Here is a 23520-nt window from a genome sequence, read left to right as displayed (position 1 = left end):
GTCACGGGGAGAGCTGTCATCCCTCCAGGACTCACCCAGCTCCCAGGATGCTGGGACGTTCCAAAGAACAAATCCAAGTGCACGGGGAACGTCCCACCAGCAAAACATGTGGCAATGACCCAAATACAGACAGAGAAAACCAGCATTATCTGCAAATGATAGGGTCATCTCCCCAGAGAACCAACAAAATCAACAGATAAACAATTAGAACAAACAAGAGAGCTCAGTGAGGCTGCCGATGCAAGGTCAGCCAGCAACGGCGGTATTTCCACCAGCACAGCGAGGAAAATAGGTAGTCAACAATAAAGTCTCCCTCTTGTAACAGCAACAAAAACTGTAAAGTAACTAGAATTGACCAGGAAAACACAAAGCCTGCGGGCTGGGCCGGGGGGACGGAGGGAGGGCACAAACTATCTGATAAATGGAGAAACAGTCCAGGCTCTTAGATGGGACGAATATTATATCGATGTCCATTCTCCCCAAATTAATCTATAAAACTAATCTAATTCCAGTCAGGAGTCTAGTGGGGTTTTCTTTCCCAGAACTCGAGATATTTTCTGTAAAGCTCCTAAGGAAGAAGAGAGGTCTGTAAACACCCAAGTCAATATTGAAGAAGAAGAAGAAAGAAGGAAGATTTGGGAAGATTTGTCTTTCAGATTAAGACTATTAAATGCCACTGTTGTTCTCCTAATGTGGTTTTGGTGCAAGAACAGACAAATAAATGTTTAGAACAGAACAGAGAGCTCAAAGACAGACCCATGGATAGATAGGCAAGTAGCTTACAATGAAGGTGGCCCCACGAACCATTGGAAAAGGACAGGCTGTTTACTAGGTGTGTTAGGAACACTGGCTCACTATGCGGAAAAAAATATAACTTGATCCGTACTCGACACCACAGAGGGAGGCTCAGGATGGATGAAAGCCAACCGAGAAAGGAAAAACAATTAAATTAATAGAAGAAAACGGACCCCTCTGCAACCGCAAGGTGGTGAAGTTTTTCTTAAACAAAACTTCCAAAGCCCAAACAAACCTGAAGAATATTAACTCGTATCATTATGAAGTGACTCAGTTGGGCAAGTTTAACGGATGAATGAATGGGAGAAGATACTTGCAACATCTCAAGTCAACAGGAATTACCACCTAGAATCCACGTGCTGAATACTTAACTGTAAGCATTTGTATTTCTAGAATACAGAAGCAACTCCTGCAAATCGCCGAGAACAAAGCACGGCGGCTTCGCTAGAAAAGTGAGCCAGGATACAAGCAGACCACTCTCAGGGAAGTCAACAGGAAAGGGGATCAAGCCTGAGGTGCTGGACTCAACACAGTATCAAAGAAATGCAAATTAAGGCAGCAAATTATCACTCTCACCTATCAGATTGGCAAAAATTAGAAAAGTGGATAACCACGCCAAGTGTGGCAGCGCTACGGGGTGGGGCCACCCTGCTGGTGCCCAGTGTGACAGTGCTTAGTTGAATTAAGTGTCCACATACCACCACCATCCAGCAATTCCACCCCTGGGGATGCGGCCCAGTGACATCCTCCCAGGAGCCCAAAAGGAGCCATGGCTGGGGACATTGACCGCAACGTTATTTATGGAGGAAATGTGGAGATGGCTGCCCAGGAGAGCGGGCAGGTAAACTGAGGCAGGTAAACTGAGGTCAGCACATGCCATCAAGTATGAAGCTGGGGGTGGGGGTACCTGGGAGGCTCAATCTCCTGAGCATCCGACTTCAGCTCAGGTCGTGATCACTGGGTCCTGGGATCAAGCCCTGTGTGGGCTCCCTGCTCAGTGGGGAGCTGCTTCTCCCTCTCCCGCCACACCTCCCCCAGCTCATGCTCTCCCTCAGATAAATAAATAAAATCTTAAAAAAAAAAAAAGACTATGAAACTACAGACTAGATGTCGAGTAACAACTGGAGGGACTTAAAGGCACACTCCCGTGGAAGGAAAGTGAGCACCAGAATATCATGTAGCACGTCTCGTTTACACAAGTTAAACCTATACGTATCCAGACAAAATACACATTTCGGGAGAATACGTGCAAACAACACATTCCCAGCAAGTACATCTGAACGGTTGCCTAAGGGAAGGGTAACGGGGCGGTGAGCGAGATAAGAAGTAAAGTGAAATGAAAGAGAGAGACACAAACGTGCCGCTTCAGTGATTTGCGGGAGAGGCGGGAGTCGGGGCCAGCAGAAGCCTGGAGAAGGACAGACAGAGGCAAGCAGGGGTCTCGAGCAGGGGCAGGGCACAGCTGATGGCCAAGCAGGTGCAAGTCTGGAACTAAGCCAGACACTGTTCCAAGTCACTGACTCCCGGCAGAGGGCTTCTGCACTGCCCACCGCATCCATTCCATCCGTCCGTTCCTTCCTTCCTTCCTTCAGCAAGTATGGACGGAGCTCCAGCGAGCACTAGACAAGGATACGACAGAGAACAAAACACAACTGCTCTCTGTCCTTGCGGAGCTCATAATCTAGCAGAGGGACACCAGACACGCCCACCTCACCCAGAACTTGAGTGAGGGAGAGTATGGCCAAGAAGACACTTCCTGGCCCTCAGGGTACTTCTAGTCCCACAAGCATGTGACCTGAAGGGAGAAGGGACCCATTTGAGGCCAACCACAGTTCACAGCACGGAGACCTGCATGGGCCCCTAGACTAAGGACAGGAGGGGACCTGGAGGGACAGCAGCTCATCCAGAGGCTCTAACAGTCTTGTCACCTGTCCTAGGTGTCCCACCACAGACCCTCTTCGGGCCTTCCTGCCCAGGTCAGGGAGGAACATTTCTCTTAAAGTCCCTCACACGAAAGAGCTGATTTCCATATTCCCCTGCATACAGGGGAGGGTGAAGAGAGAAAACAAGTCTTTCAAAAACAAGGCTCATGGGGCGCCTGGGTGGCTCAGTGGGTTAAAGCCTCTGCTTTTGGCTCAGGTCATGGTCTCAGGGTCCTGGGATGGAGCCCCGCATCGGGCTCTCTGCTCGGCGGGGAGACTGCTTCTTCCCTCTCTCTCTGCCTGCCTCTCTGCCTACTTGTGATCTCTGTCTGTCAAATAAATAAATAAAATCTTTAAAAAAAAAAAAACAAAGCTCATTCTCCACCCAAACCAAAGGTTCCCCTGATGGAGGCATTTGGGGCAGTGTCAGAGGAGATGTTTAAGTGTAAAAGGGCTTTCTTGGAACCTCTCAAGTCGCACCACCCTGGAAGCCACTTCAGGGCAGCAAAGAGGCTGAGTCTCCCCCCATCTCACATCCCCACACTGGCCCTCCCGACGCTCACAGCCCCCCTCCCCAGAGCCCAAGGCCACCGTCAAACTTTGCTCTCACTGCAGATGACGACGTTCGGCACAAATATTTACACAGCTCCTCTCCGGGGGCGACGGCAGACACAACACGGAGGAGCCACCCTCCCGACACTCTCCAGACCCCCGAGCGGGCTAGAGGTGGTGGACACCCTCAGTCCTGACAGACCAACTCACCCCTGCACTGGGGCTGGGCCAGCAAGCTCCCAAGCAGGCCAAGGCACCCTAGTCCAGCACAGGAATGACACTTCCCTGGGGCCCTTGGAGAGAAAGTGCTGGCTGGGGACAGCAGAGCCCCTCAGGACCCTGTGCCTGGCTCCTGGCAACCAATGCAGGGACAGGGGAAGGGGCAGGGGCTCTCACTGGCGCCATATCCAAGCTGCTCAGGCCTTGAAGGGAAGGCCCAAGCGAGCCCTCCTGAGGCTTCCACCCCCCCGAGAAGGGTGCTACCTGTGTCCACCCTCATTGCCCCGGGGATCACTCTGGTCTGCTCCATTGCAGGGACACAGGACACACCAAAGACCCATCTCCGTCTGATTGCCTAGGTACCCAATCTATGCAATTCCTTCAGGGGCAACCAAATTGATGGGGTCTGGGAGCCTGAGGATCACGACCTGGTGGGGCAGAGGGGGTGGCTGTCTGAGCTTGGGGAGGGGGTGGCCAGGATGGAGTAGGGCGGAGTGTGGGAGTATCCCAGTGAGGGGTCTGATGTCAGGGGACAGGGAGGAAATGGGGAAATGGCTTGGGGCACATGGAGGGCCGCTGGTGCCAGAAGCGTCCGCCCAAGCACTGGGGAAGTTGAGGTCTGAGTCTGGGGACCACAGACCAGTGAGTCTGGGGCCACCGCAGGGGCTCTGGCTCCCTAGGGGCACCAGGGACCCTGGAGAGCAGGCTGGCCCCTGGTCTCCACCCCTCCCCCAGCCCACAGCTCAGCTGTTGCAGTGGGGGCCCTCTGACCCTGTTACCATGGCAACCGGCCTGCAGCTGGAGTGGAGAAGTGACAGACTCTTCTCTAGAGACACCCCCATCCCCACCCACGCACAGGCTCCTGGGGACACGGGGACAAGGAGACCAGGCCAGAACAGGCAGAGAGAGAGAGAGAGAGAGAGAGATTTCCAGATACAGCCTGGGGGGGGGGCAGAGGAAGAGAGGCAAGAAGGCAGGCTCGGGGGTGCCAAAGGGAGGGAAGAAGAGAGACAGGTGCAAGGGGAAGGAGATAAAAGACCGAGGGGGCAGGAGCTGGCGGGGAGGCCAACACTGGGAGACAGAAGAGGAGCAGACAAGCGGCCGCTGGCCTCGGTCTCTGGGGCTGGACTCCGCGGGAGGCGGGGCGTAGGGGAGAACAAAGAGCAGAGAGAACAAAAGGGACAGGAGTAGGGGACCTCCCCGAAGCCCGGCAGATGAGGGAGCAAGGGAAGAGGAGCCGTGCTCCAAGGGACCCACAGCCCCTTCTCGGGTCATGTAGGGACACAGGTGTGCAGCAGCAGCACCTGCCGCCAGGACCGGGCCCCGGGACGTGTCGGAGTATGACCGCCTGCCAGCCCTGTCCCCAGTTCCACCTTACTCTGGGCCAGATCTGACGTTAAGGGGCACAGACACAGGGCCCGGGAGTCTCTCCCTCTGGCTCACACCCGCCCTCCACCCCCAGCCCGGCCTCCCCACCCCCCAGCAGTCCCAGCACCTAAATAATGGGGCTGTCTGGCTCCAGGCCCTGACACTGCACAGAGCTAGGCCAGAGGCACCGACACGGCACAGCTGGCCACAGTGGCGCCTGCCAGCAAGAGGCCTCGCCTCCTTCCCAGGAACCCACTCTCCTGTGGTTGGCCCAGGCAGAGACCAGAAAAAGGCCTGGATGGAAACAAGGGCCACTCGGGCATCCCCGGCCTCTGCCTCCCTACCTGGCCGGCGCACAAAGGTGCGAGCTCCCGTGTCCGCGCAAACATAGCACAGGCCGGGCCCCAGGGATTCGCCCCAGGGCTAAGCAGTTTGAGGCAGAAGGAAGGGAAGGAGAGGGAGCCTCCCTCCCAGACCTCAAGTACCAGGACAAATGGGGGACAAGGCCAGCCTGTGGCCCAACAGGAGAAACCAGGTGAGAGCCGACAAGAGGGCAGGCACAGATGACTTTCTGGGTGGCAGCCCCATTTGGAGAAGTAACTGGAAGAAGGAAACAATCTGAGCTTGGGCCGGGGGCCTGGATTCTAATCCTACTTTGTCCACTGATTAACTGGTAACTGGACCTCTGCTTCTCAGTTTCTCCGTCTGTAACGCAAGTGGGCTGGATTAAGTGATCCTCGAGGTCACCAAGATCCCAAGTGAGCATCTCTGCAGGAGGGGTCCCATGGCCATCTTTGCCCAAAAAAGCCTCCCTGGGGCAAGAAGGAGGGCTCCCCAAACACTATGGGGAAGACAGAAGAACCCAGGTCCCTGTTGCCAAGGGGCTGGGCAGGCACACTATCCTAGAAGTACAAACAGGCTCAAGGCAGTAACCAAGTTCCCATATCACACACTTTCTGGTGTTAGACCTGAACCCGAGGCGTAGGCATCTGCATTCTTTTCATTATACCGATGGTTTGTGAACTTCCAAAATAAAATTGTACATAAAGTAACGTGCAGTATATAATCTGCCTGTAACTACTTGGGGTCATTTCTCATAGGTGACAGCAGAGTGAGAACGGGAAAGGCTCCACTCGGGACAGACGTGGTTCCATCCCTCAGCTCCGCCACTTCCTTTCTAGCTGTGTGACTTTGGGGAAGTTTCTTAATTTCCCCGAAGTTCAGTTTCCTCATCCATAAAATGGAGATAAAAATAGTACGTACGTCCCAGAGTTGTGAAGATTCCACGAGATAATGTGAGTGAAACATTTAGCCGGGCATCCAGTACTGGGAGCCGCCCACCCCTGCTAGCTAGCACTCCACGGCCCGGCAGATATAAAAACAGATCTGCTCTGATAATGGTTCTGGGGAGATTGTAGTGAAAAAACAAAACAAAACAAAAAAACACAGACGGAAGGCCTTGCCCTCGGAGTTTGCATCTAGTCTCCCGGGCTCCTGCCTCCCAGCCAGAATCCCACTTTCCTATAAGCAAACTCTCTTTCACAGGGCCCCAGAGATAGTGCCCCCCAGGAAAGTCACAGGCTGTACAGGCCTGCAGAAACCGGGCCGTGGAGGGAGGCAAGCCTTTACAGGGCAGCGCAAGGTGACTCTGAGCACGTATTTCCGTGACAGGTGCACACGGACGGCTGGCTCACTTTGTCCACCGAGGCAGAGAGTGCCGTGTGCAGCAGGTACGCTCCCTTCCCGCCGTCACCTCACCTGGCTAGTCCACTGCTCCATCTAAAAGACCCTGGGGCTGCACCTGGCTCACAGGGGTTCAGTAAGTGCTCGTCAGTTACACACAGTGAGTTGCAGTTTGGGTGCCCAGGACCAGTCAGTGGCACTTCGGGAGCCACCTCCCCAGCTCTCGGATACCTGCCAGGCTTCCAAAGCCTTTTCATTGCCCTCCTTGAGCAGAGCGCACCCCACCCAGGGCAGGCACACAGCGCGGGGAGCAGCCCCGCCCGGGCCGCTGTTTATCCACTGTCCGGAAGCCCCTGGCAGCTGGGCTGGGAGGCGGCGGCTGAGCGGAGACACCTGGTGCCGGGAGGGGGTGGTGGGCGGGCGCTCATTAGATGAGACAAAGGGAACTGAGGTTGTGGGGAGAGGCACACACCTCCCGCCAGGCGCAGTTTAAGTAAAGAGAGAGAGGGGCAGGAGAAGGGCCGCCAAGAGCCAGCCAGAGCCCTGCAGTCCCTCCCCCAGCCTCGCCCTCCGTGACTTCTCCCAGACCAATCACCTGGCAGGGGCTGCCCTAGAGTAGCTGGAGGCCTGTGGCCAGCCAGAGGTGGGCGCCCAGCTGCCAACCTGACCTTCCAAGCCTGACTCCGTCCACACACCTGCCATCCCGGCCCCGTCAAACTCCAGCCCACCTACCTCAACCTGCCCACGTTTGTCTCGGGAGGGAGAAACCGAAGGCACCAGACCCACAGCCAGACAGACCCGTGGCCACCCCGAAAATTATCCCGCCAGAGTGCGTGAGGGGAGGAGACCAAGGCCGTCCTGCAGCCCCGATGCGCAGCCCGTGCCTGCCACCCGACCCACAGCAGTGGCCTCCGACGGGGTCACGTCCCCAGGGGACTCGCCTTGTCTCCCCCTCTACCCTCCCGGATCCCGCAGTCCTCTCCCCCGCCCCCCCACAGCCCCGCCCCCGTCCCTCACAGCCCCGCCCCCGTCCCTCGCGGCCCCGCCCCTCGTCGCGGCCCCGCCCCCGCCTACCATCCTTCCGGTAGAAGGCGATCTCCACTTTGCGCTCCTCCGCGCCCAGCAGGGCCTGCGCGATCTGCGCGGCCGCGCGGCGCTGCGTGCGCGGCCCGTGCAGGAAGTCGCAGGTGCAGGGCCGCTGCATCACCTCGGCCCGCGAGTAGCCGCACAGCTCGCAGAAGCCGTCGTTGCAGTAGATGACGGCGCAGTTCTCCACCCGAGCGTTGGCGATGATGAACTTGCGGCCTGGGGGGCGGGGATGAGCAGACACGTGAGCAGGGACCCCTGCCTCGCGGGCTCCCAGCCCTTTCCCCGCATTCTCTTGTCACACACAGCCACCCGCCCGGGGACTCCCCGCCCCAGGGAGCACAGCGAGGACGGGGGTCCCCAGCAGGGGGCGTCGCAGCTGTGCCCCCGGCACAGGTGCCTTGGCCGACCCAGCCAGGCGACTCGCCCCCCTCCCCCGCCCGTCCCACGGGCTGGCTGCGTGGCTTCCCCCGGGCAGCCTGCCAGCGGCCCCCCGCCCCCTCCGCGATCGGGGCCGAGGCCAGCCTGGGCGGGTGTCAGCAACGCGTGTGTCAGCAGCCGCGGCGGACAGATAAACACGGGGCCTGGAGAGGGAGCCTGAGAAGGGCCAGAGATGGCGGCCAGCCTTCCCTTTGCATCAGGTCCTCCGGCTTCTCTTCCTGACCCCTGCTCTCTAGACACGGGGCAGGGGGTGGGGGGGTGCCTCACTAAGCACTCCTTACCCTGAGGGATCCTTAGGAAATCATTTCCCCGAGTATCTGAGGACCCAGCAGGTCAGTACTTCCCCGGACTTCCGCGCCCCTCCAAGGGCAGTCAGGGGCTGGAGAGTGGGCTCTCCAAAGGGGACGAGGGACGTACCACGTGAGCATCTGCGATGCTTTTTCTCATTTAATACTCCGACGACCCCATAAGGTACTCATCATTATCTTTGTTTCTTAGAGGAAGAAACTGAGGCTAGAAAGAAGTTCAGAGCCATGCCCACATCCTGCAGCCTGTAAAGGAGCTTTTGAAGCTAGGTCTGGCAGAAGAAATACACTGAGGGTCACAGGCTGAAACCCAAGGTCATAGGGAGCAAGAAAGGGGACCCGCAGCTCCAATCCCTGAAAATACAGGAACCAGGGATGGACCTGAGACAGTGGTCCACTTGTAAGAAGAAAGATCCAGGAAAGGGAACTGCCTGGCGGGAAGTGAGGCACCGTCAAGGAGAGGTGCCCCATAGACCCATTTCAGCTAGACGTGGCTCCCCCCAACACCTGCTCCAAGACCCAGGCTGGCAGGTGAGCCACAGACAGGCAGCAGACCCAGCTGGTGCCAGGGAAGATGATCTGGGATCAGAGCTTTTTTTAAAAACACAGAAGTTGCCGGCCACTTTGGCCTTTCATGCTGGGGCTTTGGGTGGCAGCTGGAACTCTGCCCTCTCCCCTTCCTGGGGACACAGCCCTCCGGCTGCAGCCCTCGGCAATCCCATGGGCAAGGGAGGCTGCTTTCCTAAGCCCTCCCTTACCCTGGCTCCAGGAAGTTACTTTTTGAAGTTGGGTCATCTTTAGGTCAGTTCACCAGGCCCCCAAAACTCCCGGGCAGCCAACAACCTCAGGAGTCAGGGTTCCCTGTCATGGAAAGACCCCTGTCTTGGCCTCCAACTCCCCCTGAGCCCAAGGCAGTTCAGACTACCAGCCACACACATCAGCTTTGGAGAAGAGAAATCAGCTCCCAGGCCCAGAGAGAGAAGAGTGAGTTTCTTCGAAGGCAGGCCCTACCCCCACCCCTTTCCGGAGCTCCTGGAATACCACTAGAGAAGGGCCCCACACGGCTCCTTCAGCCACCCCCTCCTTTCCAGATGTGGAAACTGAGGTTCTGACAAGGAAGAGAGTCACTCAAGGTCACATGGCAGTCAGTGTCAGAGGTGGGGCCAGAAGCCGAGCCCCCAGATCCTAGCCCAGATTCTTTCTAGACCTAGCTCCTGGGCCTTCTGGAGCTGGTGAGAAGGACAGACCCCACTTGTGGCCCTCCACCACGGTCAGTCTCCTCCTCCCCCTCAGGATCACCTTGTTCCTCTGCTTCAGACAATGCTGCCCATCGAACTGATCCCTCCCTCCCCCCCACCACAGTTACAAGCACACGCTGTGCTGTGCTCACAGGGTCATGGGCAAGGAATGTCACCTGCTCCCTGCTCCCAGGGCCCTTGGCAGTCACACCCACCACGGCACATGCAGCCTTGGAGACAGACGCACGCGTGCTGGGAGGATCAAACACCCACGCCAGAACATTCACCTAGCCTGGGACACTTCTGGAAGCCTCCCCTACCGGGCCAGCCTTAGGGGTGCCGTGGCCCCCATAAATGGCTCAGGACAGGAAAATCAGCAATATGGGGGCACTGCCTTGGGCCTGTTAGATCGTTGAAGCCTCGCTTCAGGCCATGACACACTCTCACCTGGGAGTCCACAGTTCGTAGCTCTGTCGAAGATTCCTCCCCACTGCCCTTGCAGGACTGAACTCACGGGTAACACACACATACACACATCCCGAGAGCAGGTTAGGCGCTCACTCTAAGTTCTTGGCTCTCAGCCTCTCAAAAACATAGTCAAGACCGCTCAGGCACAGCACTTAGTGTCTCACGGTTGGGACCCTCTACCTTCTCCTGTCCCTGCCCCCACACAGCCCCATCCACACCCAGGCACTGGGAGTTAGGGATACCTGCACACTTGAGATGTCACACACACTCCGGATCCCAAAAGCCTGAGCTGAACCTCCCGCCCTGCAGCCCAATACAGTCCCCTTGGCCCCAAACCCACGGCCCCCGGCACCATGCCTTGCCCTCACGACCCCTGGCCCCGCGGCTTGAGGCCAACAGCCCCCACTGACTCGCACTAGCCCAATGCACACGGCCTCGGGCACGCCCCTCCATTCACACTCGGGAGAGCTCGGCCCGCCCCCAGCGCCCCCTCCCCGACGGCCCCCTCCCCCACTCACTCTGGCCCTCAAACTTGCGGATGATGGTGTCCAGGAAGGTGTTCTGCGGCGCGACATGGCCCCTCCGCACCGGCATCCTGAGCCCATGGGCGGGCCGGGCGGGCCCCCACCCACCCCGGCCCGGCCCGGCCCAACACAGGCTTCGGGTGGCCCGGCCCGGCCGTGATCCCCGCACCCCGCGGCCAAGCAGAGCACGGGCGGGGCCGGGACTGGGTTGCGGGCGCGGGGTCCCCGCTCGGCTCCCGGCTCCTGACCGCGGGCCGGGCCTGGAGCCGCCAGAGCTCGGGCCGCCCGGCCGCCCGCACACCTGTCTGCCGGCCCCCGCCGAGCCACCGGCCCCGCTCCGCCGCGTCCCCGCGCTGCGCTCCACCCGCCCGAGCGCCGGGCTCCCGGGTCCCGCCCGCCGCGCCGACAGCCGCTCCGGCGCCCGAGGCTCCGGCTGCGCCTGCGGCTCGGCCCGGCGGCGGAAGGGTTAACGCGGCGCGCGCCCCTCGGGCTCCGGCCCCCGCCTCCCGGCCCCCTCCCTCCCGCCGCGCGCCCGCAGCACCGCCCTCTCTCCCCCCCACACCCCGCGCTCCCGCCCTTCCCATTGGCTGAGCAGCGCCAAGGGCTCCCCCACCCCAGCCCCTCGCTCAGCCCCGGAGCCCCCTGGACTCGCGCGCTCCACAGAGGGGGAAGGGGCCCCTAGGTAGGGGAACAGCGAGGACAGGTGCGACGACTGGCCTTGAGACAGCCAGGGAGGGGACTGGGGGTTCCACCCCCACCCCTGACTGGAAGGGCTGAGGAACCTGACTTGGGATGTGCTGGTCCCTTAATACCCTGGTCGCCCACCACGCCAAGCCCCTCTGGGTACACACAACATGCGCTCAAAGTCTGATGTAGGTGACACGGGCCAGATCTGGGCCCTGGGAGGACAAGCCCAGGGTCAGGGGAGACCCGGAAGATGCGAAGGGCAAGATAATCCCTAGACCCCGAGTGGGGCGCGATTTGAAATAAGGACGGGTGAGACTGGAGGGGCATGCACCTTGAGCAGGGGAGACCTCCCAACACACACACAAACACACGCACACACGCACACATACACACGCACAGCGCTCCCCGGGGTTATTCGGGGGCCCTCCTGCACAGAGAGGTAACATTCTGACACGAGTTGCGGCTTCCTAGCTGCGGGATCAAAGACAAGCCCCTGAGCTCGAGGTTCCAGCTTGGGGATCCCCTTGTGCTCCCTCCCTCTGCAGCGCGGGCCCGCGGTGCAGGCCCAATCCGCGGCGGGCTCGGGGCCCTGCGGCGCTGCGGCGGCCCAGCCCCTCGGAGAACCCTGGCCTAGCCGCAGGCCCCTCCCCCCCGGCCAGCTGGCTCCCTCCAGCTGCAGCTCCCTTATTTAGGCAACGAGGCCTGAGGATGCTCAAGGGCAGGCAGGGTGTCTGCCCGCTGCCTGCCCACCGCCTGCCTGGGTCTAAGGGAGGGTCTCTGGGGCGCGGTGTCCGTGGCCTGAGCAGCCAGGCAGGGCCCTGCGAAGGCCAGGGCAGGGCGGGCAGAGTGTTGACAGCTGAGCGGGCTGGTGGGGAGGCGTGGGCAGCTGAGCGGCCAGACCAGCCGCGCGTCCCCTCCCGGACAGCCCAGATCTGAGACCCGGCGAGATGGATGGGGCCATGTGGGGGCCCCTGAGGGCTTGCAGCTGCCTCTGTCCTTGGAGCAAGGGGGTGGGTCCTGTCACCCGGGAGAGAACCATCATGGGATGTAGGGGGAGGGGAAGAACAAAGGGCAAAGAAGAAGCAGAGTCTGGAAGGAGAAAGGCCCAGAGGAAGAGGTCTTGGTGAGACCACCCTACCCAGACTCTCACCTTCCACCCAGGAGCAAAAAGATGCAAACACTGGGGCCAGACAGGGCCATTGGCCAGCAGATGACACCTCCTTTTTATTTGCTGGTGGGTGGGCAGTGACTCAGGGAGGCAGCCAGTGGGAGAGAAGGAGGTGGCTCCACTAGCTGATGCTAAAAAAGACCAGAGGCTCTTGCCTGTACAGTCATCCCCTCGGCCCTCTCCACCTCCCTCCAGCAGCTCCCTCACTCCAACATGCCCTGGGCCTTCCATAGCACAACTCCCCTTCCCTTGGGACGGGGCATCTGGGTCCTGCCCTGCGCCTCCCCACCTTGCGACCACTCCTGAATGCTGGGTTGCCTGCCCTAAGTCCAGGCTGATTCCGGTTTGAGTTGGGCGCCTTCTCCTCCAGGCTGGGGAATTGAGAGAGCCAAGAGGGGCCTGCAGCGAGGACAGGCACCAGGAGAGAGGACATGGATGGGGACATGGATGGGGGGCCATCGGCAGCATTCCCTTATTTCCAGACTAAGGCCAAAGGAAGGGAGCTGGTCATCTGGCCTGGCCAGCTGTCCACACTGTGGTACCATGTTCCCGGGACAGGCCTCTGCTCTCATCCCATGGGAGGATGAAGAAATCAGAGGGACCCTTGAGTCCCCAAAAGAGCAGAGACCAGACAGAGTAGCCCTCCTCCTGAGTATAGAGGCAGGTGAGAAGAGGCCTGTTCCATCAGGCTAAGGAGAGGCAAATGTCTCTTTCTCTCTCTCTCTTTCTCTCTCTCTCTCTCTCTCACACACACACACTCAGAAGTCAAGCCGAATGCAAGTTTCTGACTTTCTGGAGGATGAGAAGAGGGTCTGAAGGCAGTCCCACTGAGCCACCCCACAGGCAAGGATAAGGATGTGCAAGAGAGGCTGTGACATGGGGCTGAGGTGTCTCTGAAGACATCCTTCTTGGGGCCACAGGTACCAGGCACCAAAAGGTAAAGGACAACAGAGAAGCTGACGGAAGCAGCCGTCCACCACCGCCCCCCCCACCGCACCATCTTCCCACCTCCATTACCCCCAGATCCAAGAGTGAGAGGGAAGTGCCCAACCTTAAAACCTAAAGCAACCAGAGTCCACCCACCCCACTTCAACCCACAGAGCCATTTGCAAGGACGTTCCAGGCAAGAACTCTCCCCTCCCCCCCAGCCTGTCTGTGACTGAGGGAAGGGAGAGGCTGTATTGACAGCAAGACAAGTAGGCTCCTCCCAGCTCCCAGAAACAGACAGTTTAGGGAGAAAAGTCTGCAGGGAAAACATCCTGCCCACCCCACTCTCTGCTCCTGCTCAGTGTGAGCGAGTCAAGCCAGAACATCCTGAAAGGAAATAAGAAATTGAGGCCTGTGCTTCTTAGTGGACCCCAAGGGACAGGTCAGGCAAGACACAGCCAAAATAGGGCCCAGGAGAGCAACTGACAATCACGAGGGACTGGGAAACAGTTCCAGTCAGATGGGCGCAGGAAAGACATCTTATGGTGGAATGGTTCCTCAGAACCCCCCAGGGAGGTAGAACAGAGTGCAGTCCCTTGCCACGCAAGGGGAAGCTCAGGCTGGCGGGCGGTGGGGGGGCTTACTTTTCTGTGCAACTGAGTCCTGAGAAGAGGGGTGTCTTCAGATATCAACTGGCGTTGGAGGAAAGTAAGATCAAAGTGGCAGCATATTGTGCCCCCAGAAGCGGGGACTCGGAGCTTGCCGAAAGGAAGGACGGGGGTGGGGTAGGGGGGTTAGCGGAGGGAGGGCTGCCCACCTCAGACCCCTCCCGGGGGCCAGAGCTCCCTCCAGTCACTGCCGTCTGCAGGCCCTGCCGCAATCCTGTCAACCCGCAGCCCATAGTCAAGGTCTCCTGGCAAACCTGCTACCCACTGTTGATGGGACTTCTTCCCCACCATGGTGATATCAGCAGCAGCAAGTAAGCGCTGGACGCTAGGACTCAGGAGACCTGACTTCTAATTCCGGTTCTCCTACTAGTCCCATCAACATATGTTTACCAGAGGCTTCCTGCCGCACTGGTCCCTGCGTGCCAAACCCCATGGTAGGTGGAGATAGAAGGGACAGGCCAGGCTCCCTCCTCCAGGGATTCCCAGTCTAACCAGGCTTGAGAAAGAAATGGTATAGTCTGTCTTAAGTGCTGTGGGGTTATTATAAGGAGGTGTCATTTACTTTCAACTGGAAGAGGCTGGAGGGCCTGCAAGGGGCGATTTCAGAGAAGTCCCTGAAGGCCGAGACGGGGCTTCATTAGGCTTCACTAGATGTGCTTCATTAGGGCAGAACCACGGCAAGTGGGAGGGGGACAACAATGGGCAAAGGCATCGAGACCAGAGAATGAAGATCAGGTCTGCGGACAAAACAGTTTGGTGTGGTACCACTGGAGTGATAGGCAGAGCCATGAGCAGAGGACTGAGGGGTATGGATTTTATAGTCTGTGCACAGGGACAGTGGTGGCAGCTCAGACGTTAACTGTCCACGAACACAGAAATCATATTTGTCTTTGCATAAATTCTAGCATAGAGTCAGTAGCTAATAAAGGTCTCTTGCACGAATGAAATGTGCATAATAGTTTGGAGAAACTGAGGCCAAAATGAGGTATTTCAATTACTTATTGCTGCATAAGAGCCATCCCAAACTCCAGTGACTTAAATCGATGACAGTATTTATTTTGCCAAAGTCCCTGTCATTTGGGCAGGTTCAGCCAGGACCATTTGTGTCTGTGCCATGCATATCAGGACTGAAAAGCTCATTCGCTCACATCTGGTGATTGATACCAACTGTCACCTAGGACTGGGGCCAGAACAGCTACAAGTCTTTTCTTGTGGCTGGCCTCACTTCCTCCTAGCATGGTGGCTGGGTTGCTAGGCAAGTGTCCCAAGAGAGGTCCAGGCAATAGCTGTACCACCTTTACTAACATAGCCTCAAAAGTCACATAAAATAACGTCTGCCATAATCATGGCCCATCAGATGCAAAGAGAGGGACAAAGACCGCCCCCCCCCCCACTTCTCAATGACAAAAGACAGACAAGTCTGGCGGTATCTGCTGGCATGGCCATCTTGGAAAGTTCCAGTCTGCTACAGCGAGGTATGCAGTAGTCCAGAAGAGGGAAGTCAAAGACTTGAACCAGGTCAAAAAAAAAAAAAAAAAAAAAAGACTTGAACCAGGTCAGAGGTGATGGAAAGGGGCCTGTTTGTTGTGTAACTTTAGGAGGATCACTAAATCTCACTTTCCTTACCTGTAAAATGAGGAGACCAAACAAGCTGATCTCTGAGATCCCTTCCAGCCCCAACAGTGAGTGATTCCCTTAATTCTACACAACCACATTCTGTGCCCACTCATTTCCCCTCAGTGCCCATCTCCACCTCCCTCTCCAACTCCTGCCTCTGCCGTCTGATCCAGGTGACCTTGAGGCCAACGATTACTCACAGACAGAACCCTGGTCCATCCTGCGTATTTATTGCAGATCAAAAATAAGGGGAGTGGGGGACCCATAAGTGTAGGTGAGAACACGCTCTGACCCATCAGTCTCCCACTGCAGCCTGCTGTGTGCTCATCACCATAGGGTCTCCTGAAAACAGACAGACATACGGTACAGACTCCACCTGCAAGGAGTTCATCATTTAACTCGAGAGAACTAATGAGCATGAATGTCATGAAAACAATCTGATGTGACACTGTGCTGCTGGTAATAGGTACAGGGGAGTTCAGAGGAGGGAGGGTTCTAAGTGGGTTAGGGCAGCCTGGAGGACTTCCTGGGAAGGTTGGGTCCTCCTGGACAGGCAGGGTTTTCTTGGACACAGAAGAAAGGAGTGAACATTTTCATTAAGTAAAAACCCAACAGGAGTCAGATGTAAAGTCCTCCCACCAATCTATTTACCCCCAAACAACAAAGAAGGGAGGTCAGTTTAAAGTTCTTCTGCCTGAGAACCTAACATCCATGTGTCCCTGAGTTAAGGATGCAGCTCAGCCTCCCCAGACACCAGCAGGGGCTTGGTTGAGGCTCCAGAACTTAGCAAGTTGTAGAAGTTCGAGAATTACGATATACGAAGCACTGATGGGGAGAAAGAACCTGATTATAAAGGGAGGACTAGGGAAGTTGTCTAGGGGCTGAATTTGCAGGTGTTCCTTTAAAATAATTATTTACTAAGCACCTACTATGAACCTAACATTGTTCTAGGATTTGGTTGTTGCTGTTGTTGTTTTTAACTAAGGCCCTCAGAGTTTGCAGAAACAGAGTTTGCACTGTTTGACATAGACTGAGGGGTTATTTCTGGGCGTTCTGAAGAACTAAAAAATATTAAGGAGCAAATTATACTTTGGTGCCACCCTGCCAGGGAAGCTGGCCTGGCAGGAGATCCCCAGCTGTCAGGTCCAGCAGGGCGGGAGTCCTGTCTCTGTCCAAGGTGCTGAAATCCTTCCATGCCAGGCTCGGCAGGAAACCAGGGAGGGCAGCTCAGGTGAGCGAGAGAGAGGCCCTTCTCCCGACGCGGTGAGTTATACAGCAACCCCAAGCCATGAAAATGCATCTGTAACTGGACAGCATATGGTGAAGGAAAAGCTGGATTTGCCAATTGGTGCTACGAAGCCTCAGGTCGCACTTCTATATGCCCAAAAAGTGCTTTCCTCCCTTACCCCCACACAAGTCACCAAGGGAAAGATATGAATCCTCCCCTGAACTTTACATTTGAAGTTCCTTGGCTTTTCCTTGGGGGTTTGTGTTGCTTTATGAAATATTAGAGCCAGAAGGGAACACTTTCATATTTTAGAAGAGAAAACAGATTCAGAGCAGTGCAGATCCTTCCTCAAGTTTGTGCCAGAGGCTGGAAACAGAGCTGCACAAGAAGCAGCTCTCCTGGTTCTTAGTTAAGTGATTTCCCACCCCACATACCAGGCCAGGTCAGGGATTGATATACCACATGTAATAAGAGCTGAAAGAAATCAGGAATTGGGGGTACCTGGGTGGTTCAGTGGGTTAAGCATCTGCCTTCAGCTCAGGTCACAATCTCAGGGTCCTAGATTAAGCCCCACCTCAGGCTCCCTGCTCAGAGCCTGCTTCCCCCTCTTGCTCTGCCTCTCCCCTATGCTTGTTCTCTCTCAAATAAATAAATAAAATCTTTAAAAAAAAAGAAATCAGATTTCAAGGTGTGTGTGAGAGAGAGAGAGAGAAAGAGAAGATATAAGACCCAAAGAATTCAAGATACAGAGGTGGCTATGTCAACTCTCCAGAGCTATTCTCCGTTCATTCTACTAAACTCATCAGGCAGAATCCAGAGCCTCCCCCAGCTTTGGGAGGAGGATGAGCATGGGAATGCTAATTTCACACTAGCTTCACATCCTGAAAGGTAGTTGTCCCACCCCATGAATCATCAACCAGCATGAAGGTTGGACCTGAAAAGAGACCTCAGGTCTAACAAGGTCTTCCACTTCATCATCTTCTCAGTCTACCCACAAATGATTATCTGTCACTCTTTATGTGTCCCATGCTGTGAGAGAGCCCTGAATAAATACAGGGCATACAATCCAGCCTCTGGACCTTGAAAAGTTTGTACTTAGTCAAGAAGAAAAAATGCGCACATGTGTATAGATAATCTGTTGCAGGGGCTAATTACAAGAGATGCCACATGGTCCCAGATCCCAAGTGGCAAGAAGTGGTGCAAACCATAAATGCTTTGACTTCGGAGTAGAAGAGACTGTTTTAAGGCTAGAAGGGGAAGGGAAAAAAGCTTTACAAAGCAGGGTTTGGGGAAAATTTGGCTGAGTGGTCAGGACACCTCATCTCTGTCCCGCTGGATAAGAGCAGTCCAGGGTGGGGCCTTCTTGTAGGAAGATAGAGCTGGTGAGGGTGTGAAGGTGATAGTGGAAGCCGATTATGCGCAGGAGCCCGAATGTCCAAGAAGAGGGGTATCGATTTTTCTTCCCTAAAAAAGAAAGAGCTTGGATGCTCCCTCTTCTGGATGCACGAGGCAAAACAGCATCTAAATCAGACCTCCAAGCACTGAGGTTGGCCATTTCTCACAGCAGCCCAGGCTGGCATTTAGGAAGCCAGAGAACAGAATGGGAACCCCAAGAAAGGCCCGCATCATCACCAACAGCAAATATACCAGGAACATCTGGTTTTCCAGAGTCAAGGGGCTTATAATCCAATTGGGAGGGCAGGAAGACAACACAGTGGCTAAAGTTCTACCGGGGTTTGGGATCAGGGTCTCTGTATTTCACAAATCAATCTATAGGATCTGTAGGCTTCTCCTCTCACCCTGGGTTAAAGAAAGGGCCTGGTCCCTCCCAAGGGAACCTGAGAGGCAGGCAGAAGGGGTTCTGCCCAACCAGTCCTCATCATGGTTGCTATGGAATTTCCAGGCTGGGCACACTTGATGCTCCAAGTCCCAGTTCCCAAGAGACCCAGCACCACAGCAACCACACCAGGAAACTGGGACAGACTGAAGGACTGGAGGAGAGAAGAGGGGAGGGAGGTAGGAGGGGGCAAGGGAAGAGGCCTGTCAGACTGATCCCTGACAACTGTGGCCTCCTATGAGGAGCCCCCAGAGCCTAAGTTGGGGGTCCCCATGATCATCATTTGGGAGACCTCAGCTTGACCCTAAAATCTCCCCATTTTCACTCTGGATCCCAGGAGCAAAGGGCAATTTCAAGTCCCCACGAATGTGAAAACATTCGTATCCATCCTGACGTGCTTAGTCCAAATTAGTTTTGAAGGGACAGGAACCAGAAGAGGAGTCAGGTCCAGGAGGGGCACAAGTACACATCTGTATTCACTCATACACACACACATACACACATACACACACATGCTCCTACTTACAAATACACACACACACACACACACACAGGCATGGGCACAACATCTGCTCAGGACTCTGGCTTAGCAGAAAGAGTCTAAACCTCCAGGAGAATCAAGGCCTTCAGATACCCAGGTCTCCCTCAGGAAGTCAGTGCCAACTCCCCAGGAGCACCAAAGGCTGACAGTCTCTGGTCACTCAGGGCAAGGTCTCAGGATTCTCAGAGGTCTCTCTGCCCACTGATTTTCCTACCAGTCTGAAAGCCAGGAGACAGCACAATATTCAGAAAAGAGTCAGTGTGCCCTCGGGAGCACACCTGGGGACCAGGGCGACAGGTGCAGGCTCCAGAGGGAGCCCCCTGCACTCCTTCCCACGACTCCCCAGCAGCCCCTGACAATCACCCCTCCAGCTGCAGGGAGCAGGGCTCCCTGTGCCTTCGATTAACCCTCCCTGGTGTGGTCTGTGCCAAAGCAGGGAGCTTTCCCAAGAGAAGATACCTGTTCTCCTGGAGTGGGCGGGTCAGAGCCATCATCAGGACCTTCAGGCTTATGCACATGAACCACTACAGGGCCCTAGGGGATTAATGTGGACCCCACCCCAGCTGGGCCCAGAGGCAAGTGCCACGGAGCCCTTGCTCATTCTGGGTATCATCCTCTAGGGATCCCTGAGCCCAGGCCTTGGCTCCAACCTCTTCTCTTCAGCTCTCTGCTGCCCCCATGTGGCTTCCTCAAGAAGGGTCGCGCCTGCCTGGCGGCTCCCTAGTGCCAGCCCAGGAGCCCCTTTTAGACTGACAACATCTCCCACCGGCTGAGTCCTAAACACCCCAGGCCCTGCCCAAAGCCTTTCCCAAAATATCCAGCTCCCACCTTGCAATCGGGAAGATGAGCAAACCTCTGTGCTTCCAACCCGTCCTCTCAGCACAGCGTGAATTACATCAGACAGAGGCTCCTAAACCAAAGGAGGGCTGCTCCCCTCGCTCCATGGCTTCCCCCCCTTCCCTTGCCTCCTTTCCCCTCAGCTCCCCACCCAGGCCTTGCCAGCAGGCAGGAAGGAAGCTGCTCATAGTGGGGAGGGTGGGGCACTTCCAACTCACACTGAACAACTCCGGGTTGGGCTATAAAGAGTCAGGGCCTTCCGCTCCCGTCCCCCGCCACCCTCCACAGCCCCCACAGCCCCCGCACCCCCCTTCAAGGCCAGAGCCTTCCCTCCCCCAAGGTCAGGGCATCCCATGTGAAGCACTGCCCAGGCTCTGCTCTGGAGGGAAGACAGGAACAAGATTTGCTTCCTTCTAAAGGAGGAGACGTGGGCCTGGCTGCTTACCCACAGAAGAGTCTGTCGCCTGCACGGACCGGGGTAGATGGGGCTGGGGTCTGGACCCCAGAGAGACCCCATGGTCTCTCCCCATGGCAGAGAACACGGCCACTGCCGGAGACCGAGGGGCTGGGCTCCCAAACAGATTCACTCCAAAGACCTTCCGGCTTAAAATCCCTCAGTTCAAAACTGAAATTGCTTTTCTCTCAGTGGAACTTCAGGTCTGCGGGGCTTGAAAATTTTGTCTTTTCAGAAGTTAGTCTTCAAAGTGCGGTGGCTAAGAAGAGCCATGAGCCTCTGACTGCATCAGGCTGGATGCCCCAGTAGGGATGACTGACAAACAGCAAGGTAGAGAGAGACAAGACTGGGCAGGGCCCTGGGGAGGAAAGAGAAAGGCCCCATCTCCCCACCTGGAAGATTCAGGAAGGCCAGAGTCCCTCGATGGAAGTTAGGACACCCAGGCCAATGCTGGCCGAAGTCCCAGGAAAAGTAGGAGAAGAAAACCTTCCCAGACAAAGCCTTTCTCTGTCTCTCTTTTGACTCTCCCCTCTTCCTAATTCTCGCCTAGATCAACCCCAGTAGAACCACCAGTGCCACGGCATTGAACTGTCCCCGATCTCCTGTGGCCAGAAAATGCCCCATCTTAGATGTCTCACCCTTCACCAGACTGACCCTCTCCTTCTCTGCTCACCCAAACCTGTCCAGCCTCTCAGCCGACTCCTTTCTCAGGGGGCCCTCTCCACTGCCTCCAGAACACAGCTTCCCGTCCCGAGGGGCTGCATGTATTTACAGCTGAACAAGTTCATAGCGAGCCTACCAGGCGCTTCGTACTCGGGCCCAGCAGGATCCCAGATAAGAAGAACCTGGTCTGAGCCTCCCGGAGCACACACACTCATTTGGGAGATAAACCCAAGACACAGAGCAAGCTGCGCACGAGCCAGTCGTGGGAGGAACCCGAGCAGGAGATATTGCCAGGGGCCTGGTGGCCGGGAGACGGAGTGGCCTGGGGAGCGCAGAGAGGTTCTCCCCAAGGAAACCGGCTGGAGCTGTGTGCTGGTCAGATCCTCCAGGAAGCACACCAAGAAGAAGCTAGAAGCGTAAGAGAGGAACTGCAGATGGTGTCTGTGAAAGATAACGGGGAGGAGGGGGAAGTGTCCAGAACAGGAGGCAGGACCGACATCTCTGGAAGGAGAGAAGGAAGAAGAAAGAGGCTCAGACCACAGTGAGCGCCGAGAAGCTCTCTGCCAGGCTGCCAGGAGAACCAGCCACAGAGAAGTGCCCACCAGGCTGAAATGGCGAGCCCATGGACCTCCCACTGCTCAGAGACTAAAGCTTCCAGGGCAGCACGTGGCCTTAAACCCCAGGCACGTTCTGAAGGCAGGCAGTTCCTGTGGCAGGTTCTCTCTGGAAGGAAGACCTGGGAAGGTTGCCCATGAGGAAGAGGAAGAGAGAGTCTCTTCAGTCAGAGGGCAAAGAGTGAGGTCAAGGGACAGCACAGGCAAGGGCCTGAGAACCGTCTGGGGATCCTTGAGGAAGCCCCTTTGTCCAGAAGAGAAGGTGTGTGCAGCACACTTGGGGAGCTGTGGGCGGGGCCTGGGTGGTGCCGGGCCTTGGCCTGGGGTCAGCGGTTTCAGAGAGGGCCAGGGCAAGAGGGAAGCCCTGCTTTTGAGATGATTCTGGGGGCAGCATGAAGCACAGACAGGAGGGGAGGCCCCAAGGTCAGGAGACCACAGGGAGCGGCTTTGGGGTGAGTGCTCACCAGGACCCAGCATCTGAGGCTTGTTGTCACCTGTCCCTGAGGAGCGCAGCCACTGCCCCATTTCCTGGAGTGTAGGGAAAGGAGTCCTTCCCCGTCATGTGCATTTTAGATAGCGGCTGAATGGGAACCAGATACGGGGTCTGGTGAAAATGTCTGAGAGGTAGGGGCCTGGATCCACCCCTGCATTGCTGGGAAAGAGGGGTGGTGAGACGGGGGCCCAAGGGGCAGGTCCAGACCGAGCACAGGCCTTGTGCTTCTGCCTCCCGCTCATCCCTTTGTGAGAGAGGAGAAGCCAATCTCTCCAGGTGTCCAGGAGCTCAGGCTTCTTCATGTTTCCAGGGTCCCCTCGCCCTCCTCCCTCCAAACTGGCAGACTCTACCTTCTTGGTGTGACCCCAGAGCTCGCAGCACAGCCTGTTCCTTCCGGCTGATCCGCCTGCCCGGCCCCCACCCAGGCCCACCCCAATCTTACCCTCCACTACTTTTCAAAGGAGTCCTGCCAACACAAATCTACGTGTTTGTTTGCTCGCCTGTCTGCCTCTCCCAGTCTCTGCCTATTCCAGTCTCTCAACTTCCGTTTCTTTCCCGTAGTTTCTCTGAGTCTCTTAGTCCCTGTGATCTCAAATCCATGAGGCTCAGACCCCTGCAGACCCCAATGCCCCAGCTCGTGGCCTTTCTCCAGCGCCCCCGCTCCGCCGATGGCTTAGAACTACAAACCCCAGTTTGCACAACTGCCAGGAACAGTGCTGGTGGGCACCATCTGCACTCTGGGAATTGTAGTTTCCCCAGCCCGGTGCTCTTGCTAGGGCTCCCAGATCTTCTCAGTGGGCAGTCCCTGCTCAGCGCTGACTGCTGGTCTATCTGCTGACCCACCACCCCCAGGGAAGCGTGCGTCACTGGATGACAGGGTGGGGGTGGAGGCCCTAGATGGCAGCTTCCTGCTCTTTTGTGTCCCCCACTTGAGTCATGGGGGGCGGGGGTTCCAGGAAATTGGGGCTGGGAGGGGAAGGGATACCCTAATGCCAGAGTCAAGGACAAAGGGTCACTGCATCCTTGCTGAACTGTGTCCCCCAAGAGCTCCATGGCACTCCAAGGCGGGGGTCCAGGAGCACTTAGATGTAGACAGGACAGGGAAGGAGAGCACCTGCAGTGACTGCAGAGGTCCCTGTGGTCACTAAGAGTCTGGGAACCATCCCCTGCTGCTGAGCCAGAGCT

General features: G+C 56.7%; 1 protein-coding gene across 6 annotated transcripts in view; it reads right to left on the bottom strand.

The window, feature by feature from the left end:
• The window catches only part of KCNH2 (potassium voltage-gated channel subfamily H member 2), a 61394-nt gene that overhangs the window by 20661 nt on the left and 17213 nt on the right, over nt 1–23520 (bottom strand). For 3 of the 6 annotated variants that reach the window (XM_045086383.1, XM_045086386.1, XM_045086384.1), the window contains exon 2: nt 7614–7844. In XM_045086383.1, coding sequence (XP_044942318.1) covers nt 7614–7743 — 130 coding nt within the window. In that variant the 5' untranslated portion in view covers nt 7744–7844. Of the gene's footprint in view, nt 1–7613; nt 7845–10595; nt 10931–23520 lie in introns of those variants that run through there. The other 3 variants (XR_006608491.1, XM_045086387.1, XM_004765930.3) reach the window with 3 other exon arrangements.

Source organism: Mustela putorius, unplaced genomic scaffold, assembly GCF_011764305.1.
Source record: "Mustela putorius furo isolate JIRA1106 unplaced genomic scaffold, ASM1176430v1.1 tig00000929_pilon_pilon_pilon, whole genome shotgun sequence".
NCBI classification, from domain to species: Eukaryota; Metazoa; Chordata; class Mammalia; order Carnivora; family Mustelidae; genus Mustela; species Mustela putorius.
The sequence above is the reverse complement of the archived record's forward strand: the minus strand, read 5'-3'. Positions and strand labels throughout refer to the sequence as shown.